The following is a 17,944-nucleotide window of genomic DNA, read 5'->3' as shown; positions in this document are numbered from 1 at the left end:
AAGGATGAGGAGGAGAGAGGGGGAGGTGGGGGGAAAGAGAGAAAGAGAGAGAGAACCGCATCCTGTTCACAGCTAGCGTTGACCATCGGGCGTTCAAGATAAACATCTATTTCCTCTCTCTCTCTCTCTCTCTCTCTCTCATCTCTCCAGTGACTTATTGAGAGAAGAAGTTCAGATGTTCTGAGAGAGCTCCTCAGGTCAGAGGTCAGCTCTCCATGGCTGGTTAGACCACGGGCCAGCAGGCCCACACACACTCTTGGACGGACAAACACTCACACACACACACACACACACACACACACACACACAAACACACACACACACACACACCCATGCTCTTGAGACGCACATACTGGACTTCTTCGACCTACAAACAGTCTCAGATAGCTCACATTTTTTCGCTCGCCAGTATTGCTTCCACCCTCAGGATTCTGGGTACTCTGACTTTATGGTGTAAAAAGCTTGTATGCATGTATGCAGTATGCAGGTTTTTTAAACGTGGGACAACCAGCACAAAATAAACAATTGACTCCTTTCACATTGCCAGTAGCAGGAGCTAAATTGGGCAAAACAATGTATACTGTATGTATGTAGCCTATGTATACTGTAAATGTGCGTTCGAGATTCCCACAACTAAGAATTTCACTCACTGGTATACTCATGTATAGTGATATGACTATAAACAGACTTGACAAATGCATAGCATCACGCCGGCAATCGGTCAAAAATTAGCACGTCTACCTGAGTGTCGTGTTGATCGGAGCTGGAGTCAATAAATACCTGTGACTACTGCAGAGCCGGGACTGAATGCCAATTTTAACCTTTCACACTGAAGACAGAGTGTTAGTGGATATTGGTGTTTTTTTAGCAGTGTAAAAAGGGCTTTATAAACATACCTCCCATAAACACCTCCACCACCAAAATTAGCAATTTGATGGCACGGATGGGCAGTATTTATACCGAGTTTATTACCAATTGAAATAGGTTATACACAAACCCTTGACTTCATGGACCCCCCCCCCCCACACACACACACACTCTTGGACACACACCCTCAGACACACTATGTCTTTGTCTTGGACAAATAGCCTAGCCTGGACGTCTAGTGGTCATTCATGACTGCAAATTCATCCAAATAAATGTCTCAGAACCCCGGTGGTGTCAGGGCAGACTCAGAACCTCCTGGCCTGCTCCAGCATCCATCCCTCCTCCTCTCACTCGGAACCAGAGCCCTGGACCTCCTGGAATCAGAACCGTTTCCTACGGAACATTCTAGAATCTAGCAGGTCTTCCGTCCAGACCACACCCTCCGCACCCCACCCACCCCCGGACCAGGGTTCTGACCACCAGCCTCTGGAAACCCAGACGGAAAAAATCTTCCTGACTTAAACTACTGTTACGAGCTACAGAGCAGCCTCAGTGCTGAAGCTGTGTGGGTTCCTACCGGACCACATTCTGCAGGACCGCCGGTGAAGGAACTATTCATATAATTAAAAATGATTCACACATTAGAACATGCATTCCACATTCCTCTCATCCTGTGAGGTTTCACAAACAGAGACGTTACCCTCAGTGAATACAACTGTTCAGACAATGAGACTGAGCCCAAATCTACAGCTGTTCGCTGTTGCTACTCCAATTTCTATCTCCTGCAGTCTGACACAGAGAGGGATATGGTGACACCTAGTGGTGAACATTTGTCAGTGCAATTGCCTGGCTGGACGACTCTCGGCAAACCCAGGTGAGATTGAAGTTTGCTCAAACAAAATAAAGTTCAGAATTCTTCTGTTGAATGAACATGCAATACATGAAATGAATGAAAATGCAATACATTAAATGCAATACATTATGACAATAATAAAATTGTATATACTATTAATGTACGATTTGGAAAAAGGCATTTATTTATTTATAGAGTATGGATTTTCTCAGAAGTGTGTGTGTGTGTGTGTGGTAGTTTGAGTCCCATGATGCTGATGTTTGTGATGTGGTCCACCCTGGACCGGTGGATCTGGAAGGCAGGTGTGACCCAGCGACCACAGGAGCACTGGTCCCCACACCAGCTGAACGACCCCAGCTTGGCACTGCATTTAGGACACACCAGCTGTGGATAGACAGGACCAGAGTTAACACTGGACTGGTCTGACTCAGCACTGGTCTGACTCAGCACATGTAGGTTTTGGGGATAAGCCTTGTTGTTTGTTTATTACTGCCCAATCAGTGGCTATGGAAGATCAACAACAACAACGTAGCAACTGCTCTGCTGAAGACGAATGTGATTGGTTAAAGAAATACAGCGTTTTTCCCTCCTACCCCCGAATGGTAATGAGTCCAGCCAGACCTTTCTGAGATAGGTCTGGCTATGCGAGACAAATACTGCATCTACCATAACCATAATTTGTTCTGGTTTCATTCTACACCAGCCTCTTAGCACCATCACTGTACATGTAATCATGACAGTGGTGTGTTCCTATTGGTGGTTTTACCTGTCCGTCCATGACGCCCAGCAGAGCCTGCTCCATCCATTGGACGGGCTCGATGAAGTAGGAGGTGCACTGGCTCTGGTCTCCTCCCCCCAGGTTGCTGGTCTTCTTGTAGCTGAAGGCTGAAGCCCCGCCCCCGATCGGGTGGCTGAGGAGACTGGAGTTGCGGAACAACGTGCGACTGGTGGGAGGAGGGGGGGGGGGGAGTGCGATAAGTTTTGGTTAATTAACCTGACCGACTGCATTTGAGAGTCTATCCATGCTTCCGTTTATACATCCCTCCCTCCAGCCCTCCGTCCATCTCCCTGGCTCTCACCGACACTTCCTGCACCTGTAGGTGGCCTCAGAACAGGTGCTGTGGGCGGAGCCATGGCCGGGGTCAGCGGCAAACACCTCCCGAGGAACGCTCTGCAGCTCTGGGTCAGGGTTAGCCAGGAGTCAGGGGTCAGGTGAAGCTGTTAACACTAGGACTGCGTTCGAACTCGACCTAGTTAGAAAGAGTTCAAGTAGAGGGTGGGAGGAAAGGTAGCAAGGTAGCACGCCCACCTGGGTATTTCTCTGTGACCTTCTGCAGTCTGAACTGCTTGTACAGCGGGCTGCTGGTGTCCAGCTGACAGCCCATGGACTCATATAGACTCAGCTGCTCCAGGAAACCCTCGTTCACCCTGAGCAAGACACACAGTGACCAGGCCAAAACCTTTCAGTTTCAGTACATTCAACATCCTTTCCTTCCCTGAGGCCATCTCTGATCTAATACGGCTGAATAGAGAGAAGCATGTGCTTCTTTAGACAGCTGCTATCAATCTAGTTGTGATATCAGTGATTTCTCAAAAAAAGGAGTGTATGAGTGTGTGTTTGTGTGTGTGTGTGTGTGTGTGTGTGTGTGTGTGTGTGTGTGTGTGATACTAACTGTACACAGGGCTTGACGTGCTGCAGTTGGGAGTAAGCCTCCTGTAAACTCAGCTGGTGTCTTCTCATCAGGTAGGCAGTTACCACGGCAGCACTGCGACTCCGCCCTGCATGACTGGAGCAGAGTTAGAATATTAGAATTAGGGCCCGAGCACTGGTTAGAAATTTATTTTTGATATTACTAATTAATTAATCAATTAATTCCAATTAAATACATTTTTAATAAAAATATATTTTACACTTTTATTCTATATTTTATATGATATTTAAATCTATGGTTACAACACACACTCACTGCCATCATAAAGTTGTATCACAGAACAAGTATCTATCACAGACACAGTACCTGAGTATGTGTTTCTGACAGTACCATTCCGTGGTCCTACTGGAAGCTGAAACTCACCAATGCACCAGGACAGCTGAGCTGGTCACCGTGGCGTTCGTTTCCTTGGCGTTCGTCTCTGTGGCGCCCAGCATGAAGGCAAGACAGTCGTCCAGGTGACTCAGCAGGTCACTGGTTGGCTCATCCAGCAGCCTCACAAACTTCCTGGTGAACGGGCCTCCTGACGCGGCGGGCTCCTCAGAGTCCACACTCAAGATGTGAGTGACCACTGCATCAGTCAATGCCTGCTCTGACAGGTCAGTCACTGCCCCAATGTACACACCTGGGTCAACCAGGATCATGATTGGGCAGTGGGCAGGCTGATTATCAGTGGTTCTGTGCCTGACCCGGTCTGTCTGTCAATCAGTCAATGGTTCTGTCCAGGACCTAGGGAGAAGAGCCCAGATAACATCAGCCAAGACAATGAAGAACTACTTTGTACAACTAATCCAAACACCAAATCCCCTTGTCTGCTTCATGCAATGCTTACAAATCTGTCTCAATTAGCTAGCTACTTAAAGTTAGCCAACATGGAGACTGCAGACTACTACTGGAACAGTGATGTTAACGCTATAACAGTCAGCTAGTAGCTAGCTAGCATACAACGATGCCAAACAATTACTTTTTCACCACTGGTCAGATCATTCTCAGTACCAGCATTTCTTTTCTGTCTTGTCTAAATTCTTAAGATTTTCATTTTTCTCAAATTGTAAGTTAGCAACATTACTAACATGCTATGCTAGCTAACTTAAATGCATGTATTCTTTCCTATTTTCTACTGACCGTATAACTTACCGTTTTATTTCTTGTAATTTATGTACTTATTTCACGGAAACAACTTAAAATCTGCAAAGCATGACACTTCCACGAAAGTTAAGAGAACAGTATTAATATCACACCTGTCAACAAATCTCTGAGCGGTCCGCCTGCTAAACGTCCGACGGGAAGCATATTTCCTTCACCATGGGTCCACACCATAAATGGTCCACACGTATGCATGCATGCGCTAGATGGCAAATACTTCCAACAGTGTGGTCCCTTCATTGTTGCCAATATAGACCAGTTTGTGGTCCGTCTACAATGTACTAACTAGACCCTATGATGAAGTCTGTACATTATTGCTTTCCCCTTCTCGTATCTCCCACTCTTATCTCCTTTCCATGCAGAAACTGTATTAGCTATTGTCCCAGTAGGCTACTTGTACTCATGACAAATAAAAGTCCAGGGACTTCTCTGACTTTAGTATTAGATCAAATCTGAACATAAATAATGATCAGAGTTCAGAGGTATATTTTTTATTAACATCGTATTGACAAATGATTCCATCAATTATGCTATTTAACAGATTTTGTGTGGTTTCCAATACCGACACAACAGGCAGTACATGAACTGCAATGCTACATGAACAGGTAATAAGTATCAACACTGTTATAGTGAATTAGTGGACCATTAATCAAAATATTATTTAAGGTATTAAACATTAACTGGGATAGCATGAACTGTAGTACTCCATTTAAATTGTATGTTTGTGGATCTTGTGTGTGATCCCAAATCCCTCCCATCCTCACAGATATGAAAACATTAAAGCAGGCAAAACCAAAATCAATGATGACTTTCTTCGACTTTCTTGCTACAAGTGAATGCAGAGGGAAAGTGATAAAGTGGTGAAACTGGCCTACTTATGACAGTCTGTGTCCTCAGCGGTATTCCACAAGAGCTAAATAAGTAGGAAACAACAGTGAAAATCACTACAGCACTTTTATAATGCATCACTCACTACCTATTTTCCTTGGCATGTGGCAGCTGGCTGTCAAAATCTCTTCGGTCACAGACACATTCGCAGGTAACATACAGTAGTCTGTAGTCTGTGGCAGGTGTCAAATAAAAAGCACCTGCTCTCAAAAACACATTGAATATAATACTGTTCAAACTCAGGTTTAGACTAACCTGTTAGACTTTGACTACTATCAATTGTGATGTTTACCCATATGGATTACCTTAATATGCTCAGCTGTTATGTGATAACTATGTTTCACATATTTAACCTTCAACAGCTTTTTCTGCAAAGCCTCCAGCAGTCCTGAATCTCCCCTGTAATTAATAATGTATCACCATTCACATCTCTTTACAATATTGGTCCAGTTGAAAAGACAGCTAGTAGTTATCACTTACGAAGGAAAACCTTGAATACCAGAAATAGTAATATTCTAGTAAAGGGAAAATTACCTTTCTTGAAATGAGTACTACATACAGTATCTGAAAGTTATATTGGATGTACAATATCAAGTCGTTTGTAGTTTTATCAGTCACTAATAGTCACATCAGTCCGACTTCACCCTGGAATCGTGTTCCTCTCTCTGACACGGTTGCTGTCGGAAAGCGTCACACAAGTTCTTCAGAGCCAGATTAAGGCGAGGGGGCAGTGAAGATGTTTTCCTGCAGACTGGGCATGCTTTCAATCCGCCATGGGCCGAGAACTGCTGCACACAAGCTTTACAAAAGCTGTGGCTACATGGCAGGATGACAGGGTCCTTGAAGATTTCCCGGCAGACTGGACATGTTAGGTCCTCTTCTGGGGAGTACGAGCAAGACGTCATCTGTAATGCAGGAAATATCTATCAACATTACTATACACGCGAATGTTGCTAGGTGCCTAACTGGAGCATTTCATTTACAAAAGTTTGTTAAGTTCTGGAATTCACTGACCAGAAGATTGAAATATAAATCGATGCTCTCAATCACTTCAAAATACGATGAAGTTAGTCTAATGCAGGTAGGAGGGTGTCTAGCTACACTGTAACTTAGTAGGCAGCATAGGGGTAGGCTTGTGGACTCACTGATTTTATTGATAACCCATTGCTAGCTAGCTACCTATTATGATGCTACTAACGTTAGCTTTATAGCTAGCTAGATAATATAATAGCACTGATTAACTACTAGGCTAGCTAACGTTAGCTCCTATAGTACACTGACCATTTCCTAACGTTACACTGACAGTCCGACGCTGTGTTTTTGTGTTCATTTTGGTTGATTCTTGGTATGCATTTAACCCGTGTGAAGCACTTTCTGAGTCTTCTCTGCGAAAAGTTCTATATAAATAAAATGTACTTACTTACTTACAGGTAACGTGGTTTTTAAGTCAGACCTCCTTGTTAAAATGTCAGATCTATTTAACGATCAGATTTTTATTTAAGTCCTTAATTTAGGTGCTTCACATGGATGTATTGGTACTTCAGCAGTTGAAGCACGCGCCTGTGTTTGGAGCTGAGCTTCTTCTTCTCTCAATTTATTGGTGGATTGTGAATCAACGTAAAGGTGCATACCGCCACCTACCTGTACCATACCGCAGTGAGCAACATCAGGGCTTATTGCCATTAGTCCTGGTAAATAAATGCTTATAACTTCATAAGTAAAATAAATTACTGCCAGTTGCAGTGCTGTGTTGTGTTGTTTTTGTGTTTAGGTGCCAATATGTTGATTGCTATTTAACCTTTTGTATGCAATGTGCCAATACATTCATTTCACAGGTAGGTTTCATCTCAACAACCTAGAATATATTTTGAGACTAGGTAATGTCATTCTTCACACATGACATTTGGTAACCTAGGCCCCCGGTTCCATCCCAGCTCCCATCATTGTGCCGAAGTGTCCTTGAGCAAGACACTGAACCCCAAAATCGTTCACAGGCGACACGTTGGTAAAGTAGGGCCTACCTACCTAATACTGTCGCCTCACAGCAAGGTCTCCGGGCCTTTCTGTGCTGAGTTTGCACGTTCTCGTGTTTGTACGGGTTTCCTCCCAAAGAATCCAATACGAAAAACATGGCGAAGAACAGAAGCTCTTCAGTCCTGTTTCCTGTTCCATGGCTGCCCACTGCCCCTGGAGGAGGACACCTGGGATGGGATGAATTCTGAGAACAATTTCCTCCTGTGACCCCCAAAAGTTGCACGTGTGTGTGCCGTGTGCCCTGTGTGTGTGATCACTGTGTGGCCGGATAAAGACCCCCCCCTCCTCGGTCTAGTGATTTTATTTATTTTCTTCTTCTTCTTTTTTTGTAAGAGCCATATCCAGGTCATGACCTAGCAGTGACTGGATGGATGTGAACCTCGATCTGCCTCTCATCAACCCACTCAGCAAAATGCAAAAAAAACAGAATGGTCATCTTCCTTACGTGAGGTACAATTTGATGATACTTTGTTGGATGTGTGAGACTGTGCTTTATGCATTCATGAAAATGTGGAACATTATTGAGATGATGCTTGCACATTAATTAATCCTGTTTATTGTCTGTCCATTCAGTATATGTGTAGTTTTAGGTTCAAGTGATGTACTACAACTCCATGTATTTGGTGCATCTTATATATTAAGTGTATATATATATATACGGCAGTTCTGCTTTATTTGTATAGGACAGTATAAGGACTGATAGGAAAGGTGGGGGGGACTTGCAGTAAAGGGCCCAGGCTGGATTCAAACCCGTGACACTGCCATAAGGACGAGCCGTCACATAGTAAGCGCCCCAACCCGATGATCCACCCTTATTTGGATATTATCTCAATCAGCTCTCTGCTCAATTTTAGAATCCAAATTAACAAAGTGATAGATTAAACAATTGAAAAAGTAGGGGGCATCCGGATTTGAACCGGAGACCTCTTGATCTGCAGTCAAATGCTCTACCACTGAGCTATACCCCCTGTTGATGTTGTTTGACAAATAGGCTATTGTTGTGCTGAGTAGCTAGTTTCAGGGCATCAGGCCAGGTCCTGGGACATCACACCCAACCTGTTGCTCCACCTCCGTGTTCCCTCTGACTATCCAACTCATTTAAATAGAAACTGATCATCACAAACATTGGAGTAATATTTACATATTAAAAGGTATCAAGGCCAGGCATATTTATTGTCCAGGGCAGGAGATGGTAAAGGTGTTGCCATGGTTTCTTTAGACCTGCTTCCTCACTGACAGAACTAGCAGGTAGCAGCCCTTCTGCACAGGGGGATCCAGGGCATACAGTAAACTCACTGTATTAAATGATCTCCTTCATCTTTTTTTTCACACACGCACACACACACACGCATACACACACACGCACATTAAGCTCCTTCAGTTTAATGAAGCAGCTCTGCGTCTAATGGTGTCACTCTGGTACGTGAGCGAACATGCTAACGAGCTAGGATCATTACCCACAGACGAAAACCCCCCTCCACACACACACGCACGCACGCACGCACGCACACACACACACACACACACACACACACACACACACACACACACTTGATGAGGCTGGTCAAGTCATGCGCAAGTGAGGAAGAGCTTATTCTTCACACATACACACACACACACACACAAGCACAGACACATGAATGCACAAACACAAGTAACTAGATATGTTGAGAGAAGACTCAAGAGAAGTTAACAAACAAGATAGCTGGAGAGGTTGGTTGTAACATAAGATTCTGCTGTAAAGAATATTGTCAGTCTAACTGACAGTATTGTGATGGATTGCATAGCCTATTTAGGTGCCAGTAATGTTGATTGCTATTCAACCTTTTGGGTGCAAAGTGCCGATACATTCATGTCACAGGTAGGTTTAATCTCAACGACCTAGATTATCTTTTTACAAGAGACTAGGTAATGTCATTCTTCACACGTGACATTTGGTAACCTAGTGTCATAGAATTTACAACTGGCCTCAAGACCTTTCTATTCCAAACACCTTAAACCTTTGTCCTCTCTCTCCTTTTGTAATTCACCACCTCCCTCAACCGTTCACACACCTAGAACTCTGTCTACTCCAGAATAACCATCCTTTGTCTCCAAGAAATTACCGCCTTTTCTCATGTCACGTGTCTGTATTCTCGACCACGCCTGCCATTTCATATGACGTACAATGGGTTAGCCAATCACATCCTCAAAGCGATATACCTGTGTTTTGCTTGAGAATAAAGGCCGCGCTGACCAAGAGGTGGCACTTCTTTGTATGAACCACTCATGTTGCGTTGTCCAGGAAGTCCTTGCGCTCGTATGTTTTCTCAATAAACCAGACTTAACCTGTTTGAGCGAATCTTGGTAAATCCTTTTTGACTATATCAGTTAAAATCCATCACACTAGTCACGTCCACAGAAAGAGACACATCCAGGTCATGATCTAGCAGTGACTGGCTGGACATCCTCAACCTGATGACCTCTCATCAACCCACTCAGCCAAAACTCACAATGAAAGATGGTCGTCTTCCTTACATGAGGTACAATTTGATGATACTTTATTGGATGTGTGAGACTGTGCTTCATGTACTCATGAAAATGTGGAACATTATTGAGATATTGCTCGCGGAATAATTATCTATAGGTTTTTTGCCTTTTCATTCAGTATATGTGTAGTTTGAGGCTCAGATGGAGCACTACAACTTAATATATTTGGCAGCTTGGATATTATCTCATTCAGATTTTTGGAATCCAAATTGACAATGTGATTAATTAAATATAGCAAATAGGGGGCATCCGGATTTGAACCGGAGACCTCTTGATCTGCAGTCAAATGCTCTACCACTGAGCTATACCCCCACGCCTGCTGTAAAACAGACAGCCTATTCATTGTTCTGCTGAGTAGCTAGTGTCAGGGCATCAGGCCAGGTCCAGGACACACCACACCCAAGGCATTGCTCCACCTCCATGAAACTCAGTGTCACCCCAGATACTCAAGGGTTTCTTCATATGCACTATTGTGAGCATCCTGACTGGTATCCTCACCGCTGGCGCCTGGTATGGGATAGGAGTGGTACCATGCAAGTTCAGAAGGCACTGCAGAGTAGTACCGTCAGCAGATCATATCACAGAGGTGCCTCTACGTCTACACAAGGAGGTGCAGGACTAGGGCCAGGAACATCCTGAAGGATCCCAGGCACCGGGACAACTGCCTCTTCTCTCTATATATATATATTTCCATACTTCCTTCCTATCTAACCCAACTGCACAACCTCACCTACTCCCCCAACATCCCATACCTGCATATTACATTACATTACATTAGTCATTTAGCAGACGCTTTTATCCAAAGCGACAATAATTGCATTTAACGTAGGAAGAGCCAATGTACTTTCTGTGCATTGCGTTGCCAGAACTCACAAGTGCATCTTCTTTCTAAAACCAGTGACTAAGAGCATAATCTAGTGCTGAAGGCAAAGTGCAAGAATCACAATCTAAAGTACAGTGCAATATAATATAATACAATAAGTGCTTAGGTGGAAGGATTGTTGTAGTACTTCTTGAAGAGATGAGTTTTGAGCCTGCGACAAAAGACAGGCAGCGACTCTGCTATCCTGACATCAGTGGGCAGCTCATTCCACCACTGCGGGGCCAGGACAGAGAAGAGCCGTGACCGTGTCGATCGACCGCAGCAGCCTCGGAGTGACGGGGCAACCAGTCGCACTGAGGTAGCAGAGCGTAGCGGTCGGGAGGGGGTGTAGGGTTTGACCATGGCCTGGAGGTAGGAGGGGGCTGTTCCTTTCATTGCCCTGTAGGTTAGCGGCAGAGTTTTAAACTGGATGCGAGCCGCTACAGGGAGCCAGTGTAGGGAACGGAGGAGGGAAGTTGTGTGGGAGAATTTGGGGTGGTTGAACACCAGGCGAGCAGCAGCTTTCTGGACAAGTTCCAGAGGTTTAATGGCTGACGCCGGTGCCCCCGCGAGAAGGGAGTTGCAGTAGTCCAGGCGGGAGATGACCAGGGCCTGGATGAGTACCTGCGCCGTTTCATTAGTGAGGAAAGGGCGAATCCTCCTGATGTTGTAGAGCATGAATCTGCAGGAACGTGTGACGGATGTGACATGTGAGGAAAATGACAGTTGGTCATCCAGGGTCACACCCAGATTCCTCGCAGTCCGAGTCGGGGTTACCACTGTGTCTTCAATGGTGATGGCCAGGTCCCGGTGCGGACAGCCCTTCCCCGGGAGGAACAGCAGCTCAGTCTTGTCCAGATTGAGCTTGAGGTGATGTGTCGTCATCCACTCCGAAATGTCAGCCAAGCACCCAGCTATGCGTGTCTCCACTTTTGTATCAGAAGGGGGAAATGACAGAACCAGTTGGGTGTCATCGGCTTGGCAGTGATAGGAGAAGCCATGCGAGCGAATGACAGATCCCAGAGACGTAGTGTAGAGGGAAAACAGGAGAGGACCCAGGACAGACCCTTGTGGAACCCCCGTAGTCAGACTACGCGGTTCCGACGTCGACCCTCTCCATGTCACCTGGTAGGAGCGGCCCGTCAGGTAGGATGCAAACAGGGAGTGTGCAGAGCCATCGATGCCTTTCTCCTCGAGGGTGGAGAGGAGGATCTGGTGGTCTACCGTATCAAATGCTGCTGACAGGTCTAGGAGTATCAGGACAGAGGAGAGAGAGTTCGCTCTTGCGGCATGGAGTGACTCTGTTACTGCAAGGAGGGCGGTCTCTGTCGTTCTGGTGGAGGTACGAAGACAGTTGGTTAAAGATAGCACGTTCAAGTGTTTTGGATAGAAAGGATAGAAGGGAAACCGGTCTGTAGTTTTTGACATCAGAGATGGTTTCTTCAGGAGGGGGGTGACTCTGGCAGTCTTGAAAGCAGAGGGAAAACATCCTGATACAAGAGATGCATTGATTAGGTGGGTTAGGAAGGGAAGGAGTTCGGGTGCAACAGACTGAAGGAGAGTCTTTACTTTTTAATTTTATTGTATAAGGCCATTTTAGGCAAGCTCCCTCGGTACATATGTTCCAATTTTGTACCAGTTTGTGACTCTTACAACCTCAGATCCAGTGCCTGGATACGGTTCCAGGTACCTGCTGTGCGGACTGAGGCTGGAAAAAGGAGCCTTTTTTATTCTGGTCCTTGGTCTTGGAATGACCTTCAGTCAAGCCTCAAACTGATGGCACTTATTCCTTTAGCCAGCTTTAAACTGAAACTATCAGAAGTCCTTACCACCAGCTGCTCATGTAGTAATATACCTTAATTTCTTATTGTTCCCACGTGGTCTACGCCTTTTGTATATTTAGTTGTGTTGTTCTCTGTATTTTATATGTCCTTGTGTCTTTCTATGTGAAACTTTGCTGCCTTCTTGGCCAGGTCAGTATTGTAAAAGAGATTTTATCTCAATGCTTTTTATCTGGTTAAATAAAGTTTAAATAAAATAAATAAAAGAGTCGAGGGAACAGGGTCTAGTCCATGTGGTTGGGCGGTTAGATGTTACAAGGTTGAGGGCCTCGTTGGGGGAGAGAAAAGTGGGATCAGGTGGGGCGTGGAGAGGAGGGGGGGAGCAGGGAGGGGAGAGAGGGTGGGGGGGTGAGTTTCGTGCATGGAGCGTTGACCGGGGGAGGGGGGAAAGAGGATCTGATATCGTTAACTTTCTTGTCAAAGAAGTTGGCGAAATCATCAAGGAGAAGGGTGGAGTTGGGAGTAGGAGGTGGGGGCTGGAGTAGTGAAGAGAAGGTTTCAAAGAGTTTTTTAGGATTGGAAGCAGAGGTTAGGATTTTGCAGCGGAAGAAAGCAGCTTTAGCAGCAGACAGAGGAGGAGAATGTGGAAAGAAGAGATTGGAAATTAAGAAGGTCCTCTGGGAGCTTGCCTTTCCTCCATTTACGCTCAGCTATTCTCAGGCTCCGTCTATCAGTACGCACTGAGTCCGACAGCCATGGGGCAGGTGGAGTTGGGCGTGCTGACCTGGAGGTGAGGGGACAGAGATTGTCCAGAGAAGAGGAAAGAGTAGAGAGGAGAAGATCAGTGGCAGTATCAGAGGGTAGGAGAGAGAAGGATTCAGGGGCGGGGAGGGCGGAGGTGACAGTAGAGGAAAGGTCAGTAGGGGAGAGCGAGCGGAGATGGCTACGGGCGGTAACCATGTGGGTAGGAGGAAGGAGAGGAGAGGTTCCAATTTCTCACTCTGGATGTTGAAGTCCCCGAGAAGGATGAGTGCGGACCCATCATCAGGGAAGTGCGAAACTAGTGTATCGAGCTCCTCTAGGAATTCACCAAGAGGACCTGGTGGGCGATACACAACAGCAATGGTGAGCTTGATTGGATACATGACAGAGACAGCATGGAATTCAAAAGAGGGAGGGGAGAACTGTGGAATCGAGACAAGTGAGTATTTCCATGTTGGGGAAATGAGCAGGCCAGTACCACCACCTCGCCTTGCAGCTCCGGGAGTGTGGGAGAAAGAATACACATCTGACAGGGCTGCGGGTGTGGCAGTGTTCTCTGGTGTGATCCATGTCTCGGTGAGAGCAAGGAAGTTGAGGGAGAGCAAGGATGCATAGCCTGAGATAAACTCAGCTTTGGGCACCGCTGACTGGCAATTCCAAAGTCCCCCTGTCACCACTTGCTCTCTATGAGTTGAGACAGTCGGATAGATGAGGTTAGAGGGGTTACGGAGTCTGGGGGTGACCCAGTGTCTGCGTGACCCCCAGAGAGGGAACACAACAGGAATTGGATGCAAACACATAATGCTAACAAAACAGGTACAGAGGTAGGTGCAGATGTACTACCTTCCTGACAGTCTATCTTGACAAAGTCGCTCTTGAATAAGTCGCCCGGTGCCTTTGGTCGCCCTAGCCTTCGGTCGCGCGCCGGAGGGAGCTGTCGCCGTCTAAGCCGTCAATGCTTAAGGCCTGTAACTGCTGATTGCTAATCGTCTGCCAGGAGAGTAGGCCACTCCCTCAGCCCACTCAACAGGGCAATTAGTCTAGCTCAGGCCGAAACTAACTCTCACAATAACATTGAATAACAAAGCAGTTTCACAACAACACTGACGACTTAGCACTTAGCACCAGCTATTAGAGTAACAGAATTATACTTAGGTTTCTAGTTCAGTCTTGTAGCTCCAAGTTCCTTCCAGAGGTTAAAGCAATCTGTGATGTAACTCCATATGGTGGTTGGGATATTATCTTACTCTGGAATCCACTCAATTTTAGAATCCAGTGATTGATTAAACAACAGAAAATTAGGGGGCATCCGGATTTGAACCGGAGACCTCTTGATCTGCAGTCAAATGCTCTACCACTGAGCTATACCCCCTGTGGTTATGATAGAACAAATAGGCTATTGTTGTGCTGAGTAGCTAGTTTCAGGGCACCAGGCCAGGCCCAGGAGATACCTGTCTGCCTGCCCTCACACATGAGAAATGGTGTGATTGGTCTAGCCGCGTGTGTCTATTTCTATGTTTATGTCCTATCTCTGTAATGTATTGTACTTTTATCTGATGTTCTCTGTGCGTTTTTAATTCTGTGAAGCACTTTGTGACTGTTAGTGTATGAGAGGGGCTATACCAAATAAACTTTACTTACCCATCTGAGTATACAGGCGTGCCGTTTGCTTGCTACAATGTATGTATTTTCGTCAGTCATGGAAGATGCCATCGTCTGAAGTCACATGTTGCTTCCTATGTATGCACATTCGTTGGAGCCCGAATAAAAGCAGCCTGAAGCCTTACAACGTGGCCTTCGCGGCATTTCCCCATCTTCATAACCATAAAATGTGACCCGTACAAATGTCAGTATGTATGATATTTTAAACAGCAAAATCCCATCTGACACTGCAGTATGTTTCAGTGTCGCAGACGGGGTGAGCAATTTGTCGTAAAACCATTGGCTCAAAGTCTACTGTCAAAAATCTATAATTTGGGTCTCAGAGGTAAACATTGCAGTAAAGAAGTAGTAAAGGGAAAATGCATGTTTAGCCCTGTTTTAAGGTTACTTATGATCATATACAATGGTTCAGATCAAAACGTTGACAAAACTAGCACTTTTGAGAAGGTCTGATAATTGCTCTACCACCGTTTTGGTCATACAATGGATGTGGGTGGGCACCGTGAAAAATCATTCCAAAAACATTTTAAACTCTCAATTTCAAAGACAAGAAACACCTACAGACCAGTCAATACAAATGACCACTAGGTGCCGACAAAGCACCACGCTTTTATCAGGCTCTGCGTGTTTATGTGAAGCTTGACTGGACACTATACACTATCGCGGGAATCTATGCACTGTTCCAAAATGTGCTATAACTTTTCTTGTTGCAAATTTTTAAGATGTTTCTTAGCTTTTTATTTTTACTTTATTGTAAATATAATTTGGATTCGGTTAAGTTCTCTCATTTCATATTGGAGAAAGGATTGTCACATGACCAGGAAGCGTAGGTTAGCTGTATGTAACTTTCCAAACTGATAATTTCAGATTACCAGTCAACCAAAAAGATACCTTTTGTGTTTAAATTGTTTTATGTTATTTGCTTGATTTCACGTGTGATTTACCTTGAAAATGAACACCGTTTTATGAAAACAAAGTAACGCTATTGTTCTGATACAGCATTGCATGCTGGGAAATGATAGAAACACTTGTATATTGATGCAAAATGAAGACAAAACAAGCTTTTAAATCGCTCCGTACCCAGAAGATTACATTTGTATGGAATCGTTATTTGATCTATCTGCGCTGTCTCCATTAGACGTTTAGTATTTATCACCGTCAGCAGGTAGCGTATGCTGGGAAATGACCTCCCCACGTTGGCCGTGTATAACTCATACTTACCTGGCAGGGGAGATACCATGATCAAAAAGGTGGTTCACCCTTGGTGAGACTCAGCCATTGCACATTCGGCTGTGTTGACCTAAGCGAATTCCCCAAATGTGGGAATCTCGACTGCATAATTTCTGGTAGTGGGGGACTGCGTTCGCGCTCTCCCCTGATAAAATGTGAAATAAAAAAAAGACCTTGATTTTTCTTTACTTGTCAACGCAATATTAGCCCACAGTCTCTCATTTCTTGACTCAGGTCTTTGTTTGTGTGTTGAACTCTGCAAGGTCTTTCTGGCTCCAGGGGTTGGGTAGTAGAGGGCTATGAGGGGAGGAGCCGTGATATTTAGATGAGTTCGCCGCCTACGTCACAGCAGAGTGCGCATGCAGCCTCTAGGTATAAAGCAAACGAACTCTTAGCAGCCAGGAGCTCCGTTTCACGTAGCTAAACATGACTCAAAGCTGCTGTGCTCTGAACTGTAAAAACAGAAAAAACAGAAAAGGAACAGATGAGAGCCTCAGATTTTTCAGCATCCCCTCGGGATGCCACCCTTTCCAGAGGAACCGCCGAAAGCTGTGGCTCAGAGCCATAAAGAGAGCAGATTGGGGACCCGATGGTCCAAAAAACACTTTCACTTTTTTGTGTGGTGAGCACTTCATCTCTGGTAAGTTATCTAGCTAACGTCACCTCGGTTTTTTTTTCTCAGCAAATAACATTGATTTGACTGTTGTTTTAGGTATTTATTTATTTACTTACCTGTTATATACGATTTAAATATTTACACATAGGAGCCAGTTGAAATAGTTAGTAATGTAGCTAACGTTAGCTACCTACTAATCTATCAGCTAGCACTAGCTAGCGTTAGCTGAACGTTAGCTAGCCCTCACGTTTACGGGCGGCGGTATAGCTCAGGAGGTAGAGCGGGTCGTTCAGTGATCGGGTCGGTGGTTCTACACCCGGCTCCTCCTGACTACCTATCGAAGAGTCCTCGGGGAAGACACTGAACCCCAAATTGCTCCCAATGAGCAGACAGGCGCCTTGCATGGCAGCTGCCGCCATTGGTGTGTGAATGGCGCTCCGGGACAACTGGATGGGGAGCGCATTACAAATGCAGTACCTAGCTGACACCACAACCACCTAACGTTAACTAGAATTGTGGGTGATGAAACAGGCATTTTTTTTAAGTAGCCTGCCATTTCTAATAATTATTACAGTGTTTGTGTTTCCAGTTACTCTGAATTAGCTAACGTTAGTGTACATTCTTGTGAAGCCCCTTCTCATGACCCATCATTGACTGGTTTTCTTTTCAGGAGAACCATCGATGGACTGTGATAGTCCAGATTTTGTCCCTTCCAGATTTTCTCATGCCACCAAGAAGAACAGTGAGCAGTCCGTTGCAAGGTAGACATCTATAATTGATATCAAGTTGTGATTTTTTTTTGCATTTGGGCAGTTGGGTTAGCTTGTAGACTATAGTCAAAATGAAATACTAATTTCTGGTTGTGGTGTTTTTAGATATGTCAGAAAGCGCAGACGGGACAACCAAAAAGAAGCAGCCCAGAACAAGAACCGGAGACTCGAACAAGAACAAGAAGACCGGAGACTCGAACAAGAACAAGAAGAAGGGGCCAAGTTTGGATTC

At 45.1% G+C, this 17,944-nt stretch overlaps 1 protein-coding gene across 1 annotated transcript; it reads right to left on the bottom strand.

Annotated features, from left to right (window-relative positions):
* Window positions 1–1,909: 1,909 nt before the first annotated feature.
* On the bottom strand, window positions 1,910–4,684 carry dusp12 (dual specificity phosphatase 12; the record flags this gene model as incomplete). Its single annotated transcript, XM_084447216.1, has 7 exons — window positions 4,570–4,684; window positions 3,796–4,161; window positions 3,394–3,507; window positions 3,030–3,148; window positions 2,800–2,899; window positions 2,487–2,664; window positions 1,910–2,104 (listed from the first exon to the last, which is right to left on the bottom strand). The coding sequence occupies exons 2-7, from the start codon at window positions 4,074–4,076 to the stop codon at window positions 1,910–1,912; spliced, it is 987 nt and encodes a 328-aa protein (XP_084303342.1). The 5' UTR covers window positions 4,077–4,161; window positions 4,570–4,684.
* Between the last annotated feature and the right edge of the window lie 13,260 nt (window positions 4,685–17,944).

This window comes from Borostomias antarcticus (assembly GCF_949987555.1).
Source record: "Borostomias antarcticus genome assembly, chromosome: 12".
Taxonomy (NCBI): Eukaryota; Metazoa; Chordata; class Actinopteri; order Stomiiformes; family Stomiidae; genus Borostomias; species Borostomias antarcticus.
The sequence above is the reverse complement of the archived record's forward strand: the minus strand, read 5'-3'. Positions and strand labels throughout refer to the sequence as shown.